Source organism: Lactuca saligna, chromosome 3 (assembly GCF_052625555.1).
Source record: "Lactuca saligna cultivar CGN05327 chromosome 3, ASM5262555v1, whole genome shotgun sequence".
In the NCBI taxonomy this organism is placed as follows: domain Eukaryota; kingdom Viridiplantae; phylum Streptophyta; class Magnoliopsida; order Asterales; family Asteraceae; genus Lactuca; species Lactuca saligna.
Genome location: NC_136419.1, coordinates 66,559,120 through 66,577,892, shown reverse-complemented (window position 1 = coordinate 66,577,892; position 18,773 = coordinate 66,559,120). Strand labels below are relative to the sequence as shown.

The following is an 18,773-nucleotide window of genomic DNA, read 5'->3' as shown; positions in this document are numbered from 1 at the left end:
CAGGTGGAACTCATCGAGTTAGGAGAATACTCGATGTGTCAAGGGAGGATTCCAGGGAAATCAGTGTATACGCTCAGACTCGTCGAGTCGCTATAGTGCACTCGCCGAGTCCGGTCAAAGTTGATCGTTGACCGTTGACCAGCGTTTACCTAAGTTGACTTGTTAAGGGGTAGTCAACCTTAGTTGGGAAAGTGTTAATTAGAGATGTATTGTGCTATAGGAGGACTATAACTCGGGAGATCGAGCACTAGTGATTTCAGGATTTACGAATTACCGAGACACGCAAGGTGAGTCTTCTCACTATACTTTACCTTGAGTAGGTAACCAGAGTTATGTGATAGAGTATTTGTATGCTATGTATGTTATGTGTTGTACTGCATTATTTCTATGTGATTTATGTTGTGCATGTTTATAGAGTTAGAACCTGAGGGTTCACAGAGTTTGGGTGAACGGACCCACAGAGTTATAGCCTCGAGTGGCTAATATGTGTTATATGTGGTATTTTGGGGAACTCACTAAGCTTTGTGCTTACAATGTTTGATGTTATTGTTTCAGGTACTAGTGACGACCGCGGGAAGGCGACGGCTTGATCCGTACACACGCATGGAGTTTATGCATTTGAGATCTTGGGATTTTGTAATACTTGGATTAAATATTTGAATGTGATTGTTTTTCCGAATATTAAATGTAATTATATATTTTATAAATTTTGAAAAAAAAAATTGCTTTGAAATTTACGGTGTTACATTTTCATTATGCATTCACGAATCCTGATTCATGATCACGAATGTAACAAAAACAGAGTAACAGTAACTACTATTATATATTATATAATATGTTATTTACTAATGCAGAAAGTGTTATATACAATTATACATCTCTTTTGATCTTTCTTTCCCCCTGTATATAACTTACTTTTTAATATAAATTATTGTTTAATGTATCATGTTTGTTTCCAGTTACATCTCTTTCATGTTATCACGATTGTGACATATTTTTTAATCTGATGTGCTCTTTCTTCATAATATCATATATGATATATTATATATAAATTATATATAATGATTATGATGTAATCTGTAAATGTATTAATGTTGTAAATATGTAATTTGTATGACTGTATATGTGTTGTTAAATTGTTATTTGTTAAATAAAGTGACAATTAAGTGTTTTAACTGTTAAACTATTAATTAATTGTTACTTAACTTTGGTTTTGTTACTATTTACAGAATGGTTTCGGATGACCCGGGTAGGAGATATGGTGTTCAAGATCCAAATAATAAAAACAATTTTACGTGCACTTTTTGTGGACAAGTTACGAAAGGAGGAGTATACCGCCTCAAAATACACTTAATTGGTGGTCATAAAGACGCAATGAAATGCCCAAATTGCCCGGAGCATGTTCGAGAAGAATGTAGGGCATACATGCAAAAGAAGGGTGAAATAAAGGCACAACAACATATGGAAGCAAATTTTCGGATGCAACAACAAGCTTATGGATATGAGGGCATTGAAAATGAGGAGGAAGATGTTATTGAAGTAGGTGGTAGTAGCAAGATGCCCCCTCCTAAAAAACCAAGAACAAAAGGTCAAATTGATATGTACTATACTCCTAACCCACAAGACGTAATGAAAGGTAAGAAGAAGGATGGGAAACAACAAACCATCAATGAAGTTTATCGAAAGGACCTTAGAGATAAAGTTTGTCGTCACATTGGGAGATGGTTTTTCGATGCGGGCATTCCTTTCAATGCTGCGACGTATGATAGCTTCAAAATTATGATTGAAGCTATTGGACACTTTGGTCCCGAGTTGAAACCACCATCTATGTATGAGTTAAGAGTGCCTATACTGAATAACGAAGTAAAAGATGTTCAAAAACAGCTTTTGGAGCATGAAGAATAATGGGCTGAAAAAGGTTGCTCTATATTATCCGATGGATGGCGCGATTTCGTGGTGCAAAAAGACATCATCAACTTCATGGTGAACTCCCCAAAGGGTTCGGTATTCAAGAGGTCACTTGATGCTTCCGATGTTTCAAAAGATGCAGACTTGTTGTTCCGTGTTCTTGATAAAATGGTGGAGGAAATTGGTGAAAAGAATGTGGTACAAGTGGTGACCGATAATGCATCAGCGTATGTGAAGGCGGGTAAAATTTTTAACTTTCAAACTTAATATCTTATATTTTATGAAGGCTAATATCTTGTCTAATTTCAACTACTTTTTATGTGTGGACTTTGTAGGGAAGTTGTTGGAAGCTACCAAATCTATATTGGACACCATGAGTCGCACATTGCCTAGATTTGATGTTGGAAGATATTGGCAAACAAGTTCCAAAGGTGAAAAGTGCATTAAAGAAGTCGATTTTTGCAATTGGGTATATATATAGCCATGTGCCTCTTGTGAACATGATGAGAAAGTTCACAAACCAAAGAAACTTACATAGGCCGGCTATCACAAGATTTGCAACATCTTTCATCACTTTTGCCCAAATCCACAAACAGAGAGCCAATTTGAGGAATATGGTGGTTTCTAAAGAGTGGGAAGCATCTAAGTGGTCTTCAGACGGGACGGGGTAAAAGTAAAAACCTACTTTATGCAAGACATGTTTTGGAGAAATATGTATTATGCTCTTAAGTTGACGGGTCCCCTAGTTACAGTTCTTAGGAGTGTTGATGGAGAAAAATATTCGGCTATGGGCTTCATTTATGAGGCCATGGATAAGGCTAAGGAGGCCATTTGTGATAGCTTTTCAAGACCGGATGACTACAAGACAACTTTTGAAATTATAGATCGAAGGTGGGAATGTCAATTACATAGACCTTTGCATGCAGCGGGACACTTCTTGAACCCAGGAATCTTTTATAAAGATGTTAGTGGGGTAGCTTGTGAAGAAGTGGAAAAAGGTTTGTATGATTGCATTATGAGGCTTGTTCCCGAGTAACAAGTTCAAGACAAGATTTCGGAAGAGTTGGACAAATATCGGAATGCACAAGGACTCTTTGGTAATCCTATGACTGTTAGACATAGAGAGACAAAATCACCAGGTAAATTCGAACTTATTTTTTTCTTCTAAATTTCAATTTATAATCTGACTTTATGTTTTTGTTTTTGTTTTTTATAGCTGATTGGTGGGGAGCATATGGATCTTCCTAATCTAAAATTTTTTGCTATAAAGGTTCTTAGCCTCACTTGTAGTGCTACAAGTTGTGAAAGAAATTGGATTGTTTTTCAACATGTAAGTCTTTTTGACATGTTTTTTAGATTTTACAAATTAATCTGTTTTTTACAGGAATTTTTTTTTTATATAATTTTTTTTTACAGAAAAAATACTATTTTACAGAAAAGCTATTTTTTTTTCAGAAAATATGTTTTTTTTACTAGAATTTGTTTATTATTTTTGGAAAATCTGTTTTCTATAGAAATTCTGCTTTGTGTTCTTACTTTCTTTATTTTCTTACTTGTAGCTTCATACGAAGAAACGAAATAGATCGGCACAAGAGAGATTGAATGACATGGTGTTTGTCAAATTCAATCGGTCCTTGGAGCGATGGGCAAAAGACAAAGGGAACGATCACCTTATCCTACAAGAGATTGATGAAAGCAACAAGTGGTTGATGGGAGGAATGGAAGATGAGACCGATGATGAGGCGATATTTGTTGGTGAAGATTTAACTTGGAGAGATGTAGCTCATGCCTCCGATGCTTATGAGCCTAGTTATCGAACTAGAGCATCAAGAGTACAAAATGATGGAACCGGAACATCGGGCATTAATAAGGGAAAAACAACCGTTCAACCATCTCATAGACATTTGGTAGATGAAGATGTGGAAGAAGATATCAGTGTCTATAGTGATGATGGAGGTGGTGTTGTCCAAGTTGACGACGAAGATGATGATAGTTTAGACGATCTCTAGTTATAACTTATTAGTATTTGGGATCTAATATGATACTACTATGAAACCATGATTTTTGGATATTTTAAGTATTTAAAACTATTTTTAAGTATTTACATATTTTTTTATATTTTTTTTTAATTCTTGGCGCATCGTATGCTCTAGGCGAGCGCTTTCACTTAGCGCATTACGCTTTTTAAAACCAAGATTGTATATTTATGGCTACCGACACCTCAACATAAAACTCTTTCTTTTTGTTACCACATTATATTGTATGTATGTTAAAACTTTGCATACAATACAAGCTATGTTTTTTCTAAAAAAAAAAAAAAAAAGCTTTATTTTGAAGGTACTTACAAAGAATAACCTCATAAGACTTGTTATTACAAACTCGATATGTGACACTTAGAAACTTAGTTCTCAACTAAATAGAACCATTTTCGTAAAGACAAAGTAGCAAGTAAAGCAAAATGTAAACAAAAAGTTAAATGGAAATTTTGACGTGTATTATCGGTAGAATGTTTACATTCAAGGGATATATATATATATATATATATATATATATATATATATATATATATATATATATAAATAACCCACTTATTTATACACAAGCCTTCTCACATTACTAAAAAATAAATAAGGAAATAGAGTCAATGGACACTAAGGGTCGCAATTCTTGATACGACCCGCGACACGATACAACATAAAAATAAACAGATTTTGGTTGAGATTTCTAATTCATCAAACTGCCAACCCGCGAAATAAACGGGTGGTGTTCGGTTTAGTAATTGGTTTCACAGGTCAACCCACCAACCCAATTAATAATACATTAGATATAAGTTATGCTACCCTATCAGCCTATGCGTATTATCTAGGGATATGCATTTTAATCGAACTAGACCATACCAGCTTTCGGACCAGACCAGTTTGAGAGAAATTAGTGGACCTAAAACCAGACCTGTTAACGTCGGTCCAGATCCAGTCCGATCCAGAGATCCAAATGTTCACCCCTTTAACTATGTGCCATAAATCAGATCAACTAGTCATCACTATTATGCAAATAATATATGGGTTCATGGGTTAACCCACCAACCTGACTACGACCCATGAATCCGTAAACCCATAAAATTAAACAGATTAGATGGGTTGTGTCCAGATTGATATTTCCAACCACCCAACCCACGACACGAATGATTATACAGGTCGTATATGGGTTGATGCATTCTAAGCCGTCAGCTCACCAACCCGAACCCAACACAATTGTCAACCCTAGGACATTATAAAGAAAATTTATATTCTATATATACCTTAGTTACTTTCTTTTGAAAGGTAACAAGTTTTATTTAAAACATTTACAAGAATTCAACCCATATTTGTTAGTCAAGCTAACCAAAACAAGTCATGAACCTACTTCCAAAAGCTTCAATATCGACATATACACTTAAAAAAATAAATAAATAACATTTTCAACAAAACCAGATGTCATATAAAAAATCCTAAAAATACGCACAATATTATTAACATTCTCAATAAAACCAACAACTCATAATTAACCCATCATCACATTTGTTGGCATACAACTACCCTTACACACTAATTTAGAAACTTAACCAAAAAAAAAAAAACAAGGTTCCTTCCTAATAGAGAGTTATGTTATGTTGCTTACAACACAAACAAATGGGATTTAGTTACCTCCAAGGCATATTAGCCATACCTTGTGGATTACTGTTGTTACTGTGGACTAGCGGGCTCCCGATCCCTCCACCTGAAGATCCACTCGTGGTCCCCACATTGACCGGAGTGTTGACCACTTCTGCCTTTTCTTTTCTTTGTTTCTGACTTGCCGGAACAAAGCTACCAACAATCATCTGTAAAAGTTACGAAGAAGAAAAAAAGTTTCTTATGATTTGGAATCAGGAATCAGGAAACAGGAATGGAATGGTTGATTCCATTCCATCCATATTTATGGAAAGAAAAAAAAAAACCTGAACGGGTGATGCAGCAGTGAGAAGGCCAGCCACATTACCACCTAAAACACGGCCATCTGGACCTGAAAGTGACACGCTTAAACCACCAGTCCTGCTTCTTTGCCCATCACTCTCACAAACCATAAATGAACCACAAAGAGATAAGATCTCAAATCGTCCCTGTATTTTTTATAAATAAATTAATACTTTTTATACATAAAAAAAAATAAAGAATTGAAGAAAAAACCTCGTATGTGACAGTTCCACCAGATGTTGCAGACTGCTGAAGTGTAACATTAGATATGGCACCATTAGCTGATAGAATGCACAATGCTCGACTGCTGTTTTGAGAAAACCACATCAATTTTCCCAACACATCCTGCATTTATATAAAAAAATATTATGAATTTTGGTAAATAAAAAATTGTGGATAAACCTTTTCAGAATAATAAAAAGAATCATGATTGCACCTCTCCAGCTTTAACATCAAGGATATGTGGCATGAACCCCACTCCTGGTGAACCTGAAAATGGTTTTTACCATGTAAGCTAATCCTAAGAGATGAAATGACCAAATTATCCTCAGTTGCATACTTACATACTTACATATTAATCTAAGAGCTTATGTTTGAATGAAATGTGGAAAAAATCTTAAGAAATTTCATGTTTTGTATGTTTTTAAATGATGCACATGGATTATGATATAACGAATTGAGTAAAGATGAACTGGCAAGTGGCGATCCCAAGATAGAATGCTAATCTTATTATATTCAGCTAATTGATTAATCAATTATAGATGATGGAAAAAGCTGAAAAGTATATAAAAAGTGAAATGGGGTAAAAACGATGAATAAATTAATGAAATGGGGGAATATAGTGTACCTGAAGCAGCAGCAGGCTGCTTATTCAACGAACCAGGTGGTCTACCCCTCGGCTTCTTCCCTGAAGACAACGCCGGAGACGAAAAACCACTACCTTGGGCAGCCGCTTCAGCAGGCGGTAACCTCGCCACCGGTGTTACAGAGACGTCGGGGGCATACTTCCTCGGCCTCCCTCTCTTCCGCTTCGCTACTTCGCCACCGCTTGCGTCCAGCCCTACCGACACCAAAGCCATAGAATGATTTTCACCGGAAGTTCTAGCTCCACCGCCGGATCCGTTAGGGTTGTTGTAAGTAGGCGTTGGGGAAGGTGACGGCGACGAAGTAGGTCGGCTAATCGAGGTATACATAGATGCTCCATCACCACTATATGCTAATTGCATGTTGTTCGACATTGTCGAAGCTCCGAACGACATAATTCCTTTGTCTCCGGCACCAACTCGAACTAAAAACGCCTCTTCAACAGCATTCACTCATAAACCCTAAAATTTCAACACAGAAAGTTGATAAGATCGAACGATTTTTACAATTCTTTATCCGAGCTCATAAACCATTTCGTATTGTTCCCTGGATTTTTGAGAACTATTTTCGATTTTACAAGGGAAATTTGGGGAAGTTTGCGAGAAAATATTAAAAATATATTATCACATTATTTCCCTGACATGTTCTTCCATGGAAAAATTATCGGGTCAAGCCGTTAAAGGACCGTAGGGTATAAACTTTGTTCGGTTTTATATATTTATGGAAATCTTCATAAAATTTAATAAAGTTTTCATAATTTAGTTAAACTTATAAAAAAAAAATCACAAAATTTTTTTATGAAAATTTAATATTGTTTTAGTTTTTCTTTTTATCCATCCTTTTATTATTTTTAGATTACAACAACTATAATATAAATTTATTAATTTTATTAAATATGATAAATATCACGATCTTAAATATGTAGGAAGATGTATAAAGAAATAAAGTTACAATCTTACTTAATAAATGAAATGTTATTGTCACTTGTCATCCTCTCATTTAATTTGCTATATATCATTTTTGTCATAATTTTAAAATATATTTATTTTCCACTTGTCAATTATTTTATTATTCATTTCCACTATATCATTAATTTAATTTTCATAAATTAAACCTACTATAATAACTATTAATTTCAAATTTCAAATTTAAAATTTCAATTTCAATTTCAAATAAATTTACATTTTAAACATTTGTATTTAACATTTTATTATAATAACTCATTTAGTACACGGGTCTAACTTAATTAATTTATTTTTTGTATGTTTTTTTTTCATAATTTTCACTTATTTTCATATTTCGAATTCAAATAAACTTCTCATTTAATCGCTCCTATTTAACATTATGTTTTAATTAACCCGTATAATATATGAGTTTCACAACTAATAAATATAATAAAAATCTATTAATTTTATAAAATATAACAAGTGTCACAATCTTAACTGTATAGAAAGAATACAAAGAAAAAATAGGAGGATGTTGATTTCTTTAATTTTATTTATACAACACCATATAATACCGATTAAGAGTTTAGAAAACCCTTATTTTGTCACTTTAGTAGATTTAATCGGCATCCCGTTTTTTTTTTCATTGTTTTTGTCAGACTATTTGGAATTTCTAAATATTATTTTGTTTTTAACCAATAACCAAATTATTAGGATTTTTCTAAATATTATTTTTGAATATACATATATATATATATATATATATATATATATATATATATATATATATATATATAATTACTACAATTCATTTATAAACGTAACACATCTTATTATATAATAAACAAAGAAAATGCAATTATCTTTAATTCATAGCAATGGATGGGTGGAGTAAGTATTTCACTATTTATTGCTAACAACTTCAAACTTTCTATGTTCCTCATGTGCATCATTTTGGATGTCATAGTGAAATGCACTATATGGATGTTCCTATGATATTGGTGTCCATCTTATGTTCTTTAACCTCCATTGCTTATCTGGAAACAACTATTAGCTAACATACATCAATAGATAGTGAAAAGTAAACTTTGAATGAGAGTTTAAATATATAATCACTCTTTACTCATCCTCAATTTAAATTGACATTCAAGGTTAACTTTTCACTCTTATAGATGTGTGTTAGTCAATAGTTGTTACTAATTTAGGTATTGAGGTTATGTGGCAGTTAGGTTAAAGAACATAAGAGGAACACTTACATAGTGCATCTTATCCTAACACTCACAATGATGCATAAAAGGAACGTAGATAGTTTGAAGTAGTCAACAAGAACTAAGATAGTACTTAGTTTAATTTTTATTTCTAAAAATTAGCAACAACTATATTTTCTTTGTTTATAATAAAAAGACATATCTTTATAAATTGTCCCTATAATTTCCCAAAATATCAAGTTTTGTCCCTAACTTTTTTCTATCTCATGGAAGATCTCTATGGTTTTAATTCCTATCATAGTTGGTCCATCGCCATATAAAATGACTTAATTACCATTTTTATTTTCTTTTTATGTTTTCTTTTTATTGCAGCAATTAAAAAAGAACAAAAAATAAATAATACCCCTACCTTACCCTTACTATCTCTCTTACACAACGGACCTCCTCGATCCTCGAGGCCACTTCCCTTATCTAATGGGGATTGTGTTTTCCGACTAAAAATTGTTGGAATTTGGGTTGTCGTCAACAATCATCGTCTGCTTCAAATCCCACCCTAAATAGTAGATACAATAATTATTTTTGACAAACCCCCCTTGAATTCCTTACATCAATTCTAGTACAGACGGTGTGAAATCAAACCCCTTCAATCCAATGTATTCAAAACCAACAAAGTATATTCCTCCATTCCAGCTGTGAAAATAACAATTTCATAGTTATTTGGGCTCAAGAACTGAAGAAATTCATTAACAAATGGGCATTTCAACACATAAAAATTTCTCTTTCTCCTTGTAGTAATAGCCTAACTAAGAAATCATATGATAATGAACATATTTATGTTCACCCACCAATAGTCGCCACCACCCTTGGATCACCTTCTTCCATAAAAAAAAACATTGCCCTTATTCATTTATTTCAGGTTGTATTTGTTTTCAACCCTTGTTAACCTGTAATAGCCCGAAATTCAGGTACGACCATTTAACCCTTCACCTTTTCCATAATGTCATTTTGGCCCTTTGTGTTGAGTGAGTACGCTGGGCGTACAAAGAGTACGTTGCGCGTACTCGCGCGCTTATTTGGAATGCGATGTCACCCGGGTACGCTGGGCGTACCTAAGGTTACGTCGGGTGTAACCGGTCCAGACTCAAAACCCTAATATGACTTGAGGGCTATAAAAGGAATGAGATGGTCTTGTCCCTCAGTCACCATCCTTCAGAAAGAAACCCTAAGAGAGCATTTCCTTCGTTTTTAGCTTGGGTGTGAGTGTTCTAAGCTTCAAAGTGTCATTTAAAGGTAGTAAAAGAGAAGAGGGGTCCATTGTGGAGGCTATAAGTTGGTGGACAAGTGTAGATCTGAGGACTACAAAGGTTGGAGCTTCTTCCTGAGGTAAAAAGTTCAGATCTTGCCTTGTAGTTTATATGGTGTGCTTCTTGGACCAATTTCTAGGGTTTTTGGTCCCAAGATGGAGACTTTATGAGCAAGTAGTCTCCATTGGCCTAGATCTATCACATTCCAGGACTATATGAGTTGTATGTTCATAAAAATGCAATCTTGGACGTGGATGTTGAGCCATGCATGAGATCTAGACTCTTGGAAGGGAAAGGAAAGGTGTTAGAAGGTAGGGAACATTTTAGCCATACCAAGGCTTAAAGGTTTCGACTTTATGGTCTAAGAAGTATTATTTTGGCCAGATATGGAATATGGGGTTATGTCTTAATCGTTTAAGACATTAGAATATGGAAGTGAGAAATTGGGATGTACGCTGGGCGTAATCCTAGTACGCGCCGCGTAGTGGGACGCGTTCCCCGTTTCTAGAATGCGAGAGTACGCCCTGCGTACAGGAGCTGGTACGCCCCGCGTACTGCTTGCTGTTGACTTTTGTTGACTTTTAGGGTTTTGGGTCAACATGTGGACTTTTGAGTCAAAGAGGGGTGAAATGGTCTTTTACCCCTCTGTGGGATAGTGAAAAAAGGGTGTAGCTTAGTCTTGGAAGCGTATATTAATTGGAATGATTATTCGTTGTGAATAGGCGGGGTTAGGTCGTCGTTTCGAGATTCAGAGATATCGAGCACATGAGATTCTAGACTTCCTACGAGGTGAGTCTTCTCACTATACTGTACCTGGAAGGGTATCTATGTGTGACCGGAAGGTCGGATATTTTATAAGATGTATGCATTGTATGTGATTAAGTTAACCGTTTTGTATGTGCTATGTATGTTATGCTTGTTATGGGCCGGAAGGCATTACATTACGGGCCGGAAGGCATTATGACGTGGACCGGAAGGTCAGGGAGTCATGGACCGGAAGGTCGATACAGGTAGGACTGGAAGGTTTACCGGGTTGGGATGGAAGTCCCCTGAGACACATGGACCGGAAGGTCATGGCTTGGAAAGGCGTATGTGTGTAAGTAGTATTTTGGGGAACTCACTAAGAATTATGCTTACAATTGTTGTGTTATGTGTTTCGGGTACTAGCGAGGACCGTGGGAAGGCGCCGGCATGATCTATACACACTGACGGAAGATTTATTTTATGATCTTGGGATTTGCCATGTTTTGTATTATGATTATGATGTTGGATTAATGTCTAAGTCCATAACTATAATTGGTAAGACTTGACCCGACCCGACATGGTCCATTTGGGTTGCATGGCATCATGCACTTGGATAGACTATAATTAGAGAAATAAGACACTTATGGTTATTAATATATTATAAGTTCTAGTATATTAATAATAAGAATAATAAGATACTTTAATTAGTATTGATCAAGAATTAATCTAGGATTAATTAAGTGATCAAAAGAAGACTAGTTAAATATATGGGTTGATTGTGTAAATCATCCATACTTGTATAGTGGGCTAATGCTCCATGGATTATCTAGTTGGGCCAAAACCCATATGATGCTCCATGGATGCTCCATGGTGTATTTGAACCCATGGATCCAAGGAAATGGAAAGTCATGACAATTAGGGTTTGCCCTAATTGTAACACTATATAAAGATATTATTCTTGACAAAATCGGCACTAGAGATAGCAAGAAAGGGCTAGCTGATTTCATGAAGTGTAGAATTCTCTCTAAGTTATTCCAAGTGCTTATGGTGTTGTGTGAACCATTTGAGGTGTCACACTTGGGGCACTAAGCACTCAAGCTTCATGAAGACAAGCACTAACAAAAGGTATGTATTCTATCTTGTTATATCCATTGTTTTGTATGCTAGATTAGGATAATACCTTGGATGTTCATATTTGCATGTATAATAGAGAAAACATAGATCCAAGGTATTTAGGGTTGCATGTACACTTAGGAGTGTTAGAATGCTCATAACCCAACAGTGGTATCAGAGCCTAGGCTTGTTTTCTTGTTATACTTGCAAATGGAGCTGAAAAATCGAGTTTTGATGCTGTCTGCCCAGCAGACTCGCCGAGTCCATGAAGGGACTCGACGAGTCCAAGGCAAAAAGCATCCAACTCGCCGAGTTGGTTAGTGCACTCGACGAGTTGGACCCCCAGACAGCATAAATTCGACCTTTTTTGGCTGGAATTGGACTAGGAACATTACCCTAAGATGTTTTTGAACTTATAAACTTGTTTTTGATGTGGTAATGTTCATGCTAATCCAATTTCAAAGATAATTGTCAATAGATTCATGTTTTGTATTAGTTTAAAGTTTAGACTAATTACATGAAAAAGTTTGATTTGAATTATCTTGTTCTTATGAGTTGCTTAGATTAATAGAAAAGTTGAGTGAAAAAGTTGTTTTCAATCCAAATTAATCTAAGAGTTGATTCTAAAATGTGTTTTTGTAACTTGTCCTCAAGTTATATGAAAAGTCACATTTAAGTTTCATAAAACTCATAAAAGTTGGCAAAGGTTACAAAATGAAGAGTCTAGATCTAATTAATTGGAGTTATGACTCCATAATTTGTCCTCAAGTTATGGAGGACCAAGAGTCTCTTCATTAATTAATTAAATAAAAAAATAAAAAAAGTGTAACCTTAATTAATTCCATAAGTTATAAAATAAAGAAAAGTTAATTCTTTTATTAGTTTAAAGTCTTTCATAACTTGTCCTCAAGTTATGGAACTTGAAGAGTTTTTGGATTAAACTACTTTAAACACATAAGTTATGGAATTAATTAGTTTTGAATAGTTTCAAAACTTGCCCTCAAGTTTTGGAATTTGTAAAGTTTTCTCTTATGAATACTTTAATTCCAAGTTAGCCCTTAGAATTTTAAAAGTTAAAATTCAACCCTTATACTTTATAATATTATAAGTTAATAATATATATATATATATATATATATATATATATATATATATATATATATATATATATATATATATATATGTATAAGAGTAAAGTCAGTCTTACCGCTAGTATGCCTCATTCACGAAGCCGGTCTATAAGGTGGGTATAAGGTTGTTGCCTATAAAATGACAATTTAATGGGTGTCCACTCTCACCCACCGCTTGCTTGACTGGTGGAGGGTCGTTAGCCGAACGGGTTTGACAGGACTATAATTCTCCCTTCATTAAAAGTATTAATGATAAATACTAAGTAACTAAACTCTTAAAAATACCCAATCTTAGTTACTTAGGAAAATGTGAATAAGGTGCTAATCCATGAAATTACACTTTGCACTTTGTTTAAGTCGGTTAGTGGAGCGTGTGTGGTTAACCGGCACACTAACTCGTATTTAACAAGGTAGGCAAAGGGTAACTTAATGTTTATCATAGTATCGATGGAGCGTGTGTGGTTAACCGGCACATCGATTGAGGGGTAAACACTTAAGGGTACCAAGTAATTTGCATGGTTACTTCACACCTTGTTTTGTGATCCTCGGCATCCCAGTCACAAAACCTGAAGGGCACACTCGAGATTGAAACATGCCATTAAACAGTTCAATGAATCTAAAAGATTTAGGAGTTTCAAAATCAAATTAAAACCTAATAATACATTTCGTTTATCTTGGTGGAAATTGGTGAATCGTCATTCACCTACCTTCAAATATTTTATAGCTTGGATTATGGCATACCTCTTCTAAGTTATAATATAGTTTTTTGGGTCCTAGCCTTAATATTTCATATTGGGTGTCATATTAAGGACTTTAAGATCAACTATCTTGAATATCTCCCAAAACATGTCTGGTTTAGACATTTATGATCTTCCCAAATCTCTTGAAACAAGCTTTCCTAAATGAAGATGATGTTCCATGGAAATCATACTTCTTTCACCTCCTCCAATTATTCTCCCTACCCCACAAGTTCTTGAAAAGTTTAAGGTCACTCGAGACCTATTGGCAAGTAAAGGTCTAGGTGTGGTCACATCTTGGAGATGTAGTCACATATTGACAAGCCGGGAGAGTTAGGTGTCAAAGTCTTGAGAAAGTTGGTGGTTCAATCACTTTCTAAGTCACATAGTGAGTTCTTTTGGAACACCTATGAAACAGACTATGACAAGACCCTTAATGATCTTATCTATTTGTTAAGATCAACTTCCTCAAAACTTGATGGACATTGACAATAGTGACACAGGAAATCCAGAAAAGCATTCTCTTCCCAATGGAAAGGGATCGGCCATAGTCAACTCGGTTGAACAAATGGTAAAGAGAAAAGTTAAGTTTGTGATAGTCCCGTGTACCATTATCAAAGGGTCCATATGTTTATATTGCCAAAGAAAGGGTCATTAGTTGCGAAGCTGCCAAATTTACCTAAGGATGTTAAAGTCAATAAGTTTGACTCTACTTCAGGTAAAGTCCACTATCTAACTCTGTTAAGTTTCTATTATGAGATTCTTGATACATGATGTGACTGGGTCACATGGTGATGTTTTAAGAATTAAAGAAAAGTGAAGGAACTTAAAGAAAGAATATGTTGAATCTGATCGCATAGATGGATTTCTATCGCGTAGTTTGAAGATCGGATTCTTGAGCTAATTCTTAGGAGTTATTAGATATTGCTTAGGAATAGATAATAACAAGTTTTCATATGGATTGTAAGGATAAGTTTTTCTGCATAGTTTTAAAATAAAAGAAAATTTTTGATTTTAGTTATTTTAAAATATCCTTACAATGGCATTTGAGGAAAAATTGTTGTTTATATGATTCTATTAATAGCAAGAGTGGAAATATGAAATTGATTCCTTCATTTGTGGTAATGTCTAAATTTACCAAATAAGGAAAGATTCTCATAACCTAAAGTCTCAATTAGACCGGAACTTGGAATCATGCAAGTTGTATAGCATGATAAATGAGAACTTTCAAATATTGGAAAATTAAGACTAATTACTTGTTCACATGGATGTGTGAGTCAAGTAAAGGACTAAGGGATCGAGTACACATTCATGTGCACTGATTAAGTCCACCACAAAAGATATAAGGCTATTCATCATAGTTTACTAAAGCTTAGTAAATATGATTATACTTACAAGCTTAAGTTTAACTCTGAGACATTGGAAAAGGTTTCAATGCATGGTAGAGCGGATAAGAAGAATCAAATTAGGCAGAAGGATAAAAGTTTCTCAAATCTGAAGAGATGGGAGAGTACTTTAGTATCAGTTTTGTGATCATCTTAATGATTAAGAAACCATATCAAAATTAGTTCTCTAAGGAAGTCTTAGTGCATTCTTATGACTAAGAAGAAGGGATCTTGAATTGTTGAAATGGTTAAATCAAGAAGATGAGTCATACTTCGTTCCAATACAAGTCTTAGAGTCATACTCCAAGATTGTAATTTGAGTGACATGTCTTTAAGAAGGTTTAAAACACGTGTCAAATGTAAGAGTAAAAGTTTTCTACTCTTGTACATTTGAAATTGGTAAGTTGTGATGTTTTGGATAAAACAAAGACCAACTTAGGCCAATTGTGTGAAGTGTTTGTCTTGGTTACAATCCAAACTATCTCTTGAATATTTGATAAGAGAGTCTTATATGTCAATAGGGCAGTGGGAGTCTTAAAGGTCTTGAAAGTCTCAAGAACTAATCAAGAATAAAACCTGAAGTTCTTCACTAGCACACGACTTAAGGTTTATAGCCTATCGTGTTGACATATTCTGTGCCCATTCCAATCAAAGTTGGCTTTGCATATGAGTTCTTAGAGTTCTCAATTGGTTGCACAACAACTTGGAAGCAATGGCAGACCCTTGAGTTGCCAGGTGGCAAGAAGATAAGATTGAGTTCAGTCCATATGAGTTCGGATTTGTCATTATCCTTGTCTTGTGACTATGGTTTTGACAATTCACATGGATAAGAACACATACACCATTAAATCTAAGTGTCATAAGGTTTCTCTCCGATTCATGAAAATGATGGTGAGGAAACACTTTCACTAAGTAGATTTTAGATAGATAGCAATTGTGATATTTGCATTCTCAAAGTCGTTAGTGGAACGTGTGTGGTTTATCGGCACACTAACCTGGACTTGTGGGAAGTGGCAAAAAGGTCTAACCATTATGATTACGGCATCCCTCTTCATAATTGTTTAGACACACAAGTGTGCTATCTAAGGGAAGGTGTATGTTTTTGATAAAGTTTTATCAAAACAATCTAGTATTAGAAATCTGAACTTTGGTAAGAAAGTCAGCTGATTTCTGAGTACATGTCAAAGCTAGTGGGAGCATAAGTGTTATGCTAATAATCATCATGTTGGTGGGATCATGATAATTATGATAAGTATTGCAAGTTAGCAATGTTAATTATAGAAAACAAAAGGTTTCAATTGGGAAAAGTTGTTTTGCTATAATTAAGGGAGAGGAAATTATACTTCATCTCAAATATATAAGCTTAAATCGTGAGATTTTAATCATTTAGTCAAGGAAATATATATGAATTCCATGTTGGAATGGCTCAACATAAGGAAATTCTATATATGGGTCCATTATTTGCGTTCTTAAATTCGATTATGATTACGGCATCCCTTTTCATAATCTGAATTATGAGAACTTGGCAAATAGAAATGGAAATGTTATAGCAAAAGACTGGTTTAGTCTTTATGTGAGACATCATGAATCGTGTCCCATATGCTTCGGATATAGGATCGATTACATGTGCTATATTCATCCTTTCTAAAATTTTCCAAATGCCTGGGGCATTAAGAAGGGAAAAAGGTTTAGAACTGGATATGACTAAAAGGATTAAACAATTGTCAAGGACAATCTAAGGTTTACCAAAGATTGGTTGCTCAAGGACAGTTGGAAGTATAGTGATAATTCTGGAAGGACCATATTGACATAATCTGTAAGGAGGCAACTCTTGTTCAGAAGTGATAGTCAAAATGAATCTGGAAATGTTTCAAAGTCAGAATTCTATATGTTTAAGATTAGGAAACTTAATGCAAGAAGGATGTTTCTAAGGAGCTGATCTCCTTTGGAATGCTCTGTAATGGTTGTTGTCAAGTCCTTATGACTTTGTGCATAATCATTACAAAAGGACCAATGCATATAAGTTTAGAATCTAACAGATTTCAGTAAATGACATGAATTTGGAATTCTTGCATTTGCAGTAAGGATTTGGGAGTGTGAAAAGAGAATCATTGAAGTTATGTACAATTGATCTAGTTCACAAAGTAAAGATCATAGACAAACATAGTATGCATATTTGGTGTATGGCATGACTAGTGTTTAGAAAACATAGTGTACATGCTTGGAGCATGGGACAACTATTGTTTTTAAATTCAAGAATAAAGTTGATAGCCGAAACAGTATACAATGAATATGTGTAATCATATGGTGATAAATAAAAGGTGTTTTATTTATGTTCATAGGTTTTGATACCATATTGGATTCAATTATTATTGTGTTTCACTTTGCATGTTTTGACTTCCCGAATAAACTAGGTTATTCTTCCGGAATGACTAAGTTATTCAAACCATCCACAGTCGGTCATATGTTGGAAGTAGATATGAATTAAGACTGTCATGGGTTGGCTTGTAGAGGTCTAAGGTGTTGGACAAAGGGCTACAACACTCATGAGTGCTCATAAGTTCTGAGTATTGGATTCAACCCGCGCTCATTGGAATCACTTCATGGATTTTATCACGAGTGATCATGAGATGATAATATCTTATATTCTTCAAACCTAGAGATATGAGTTGTTACTATGAGTTGGTTGTACATTGATTGCACGAAACCGCATTTGGTAACTCGGTGCTATAAAACGTGCCTTTGTGTATGATTAAACAAGTAGTAGAACAAGCCATATGAGTCAAAGTTTATCCATTCCTTTTACCTTCGGGATAAAAGCGATATCTGTGGGCCCCTCGATGATTTGATGATGGCAAATGGAAGTGCTCGGCCAAGCCAGGACTGAATTGATTTGTTCAATTAGTTAGTCGTCATAAATCGGAAATCGGGAAACAACAAATGGACAGAGAGAAAGATTATAATCCATGTCTTAGTCCATATGATATCTAGAATGGAGGAATATATGATCCCTTATCTAATGGACAAGTCATTCACAAAGGTCAGAGTTTATCGACAAGCTCAGAGTTCGACAGAAGCTTTTGAGAGCTACGATTGCCAGTTGGTTCCTGAAGTCATACGCAATAATATTTTTAGACTTATCCAAGTGGGAGACTGTTGGATTAATGTCTAAGTCCATAACTATAATTGGTAAGACTTGACCCGACCCGGCATGGTCCATTTGGGTTGCATGGCATCATGCACTTGGATAGACTATAATGAGAGAAATAAGACACTTATGGTTATTAATATATTATAAGTTCTAGTATATTAATAATAAGAATAATAAGATACTTTAATTAGTATTGATCAAGAATTAATCTAGGATTAATTAAGTGATCAAAAGAAGACTAGTTAAATATATGGGTTGATTGTGTAAATCATCCATACTTGTATAGTGGGCTA

General features: G+C 34.6%; 1 protein-coding gene and 1 pseudogene across 1 annotated transcript; one reads left to right on the top strand and one right to left on the bottom strand.

Annotated features, from left to right (window-relative positions):
* Window positions 1-2,408: 2,408 nt before the first annotated feature.
* On the top strand, window positions 2,409-3,917 carry LOC145035636 (uncharacterized; annotated as a pseudogene).
* A 1,469-nt stretch (window positions 3,918-5,386) lies between these two features.
* LOC145036755 (AT-hook motif nuclear-localized protein 10-like) lies at window positions 5,387-7,436 on the bottom strand. The gene is made up of 5 exons (XM_078985230.1): window positions 6,748-7,436; window positions 6,337-6,389; window positions 6,114-6,245; window positions 5,885-6,046; window positions 5,387-5,767 (listed from the first exon to the last, which is right to left on the bottom strand). The coding sequence occupies exons 1-5, from the start codon at window positions 7,157-7,159 to the stop codon at window positions 5,588-5,590; spliced, it is 939 nt and encodes a 312-aa protein (XP_078841356.1). The 5' UTR covers window positions 7,160-7,436; the 3' UTR covers window positions 5,387-5,587.
* Window positions 7,437-18,773: the final 11,337 nt, after the last annotated feature.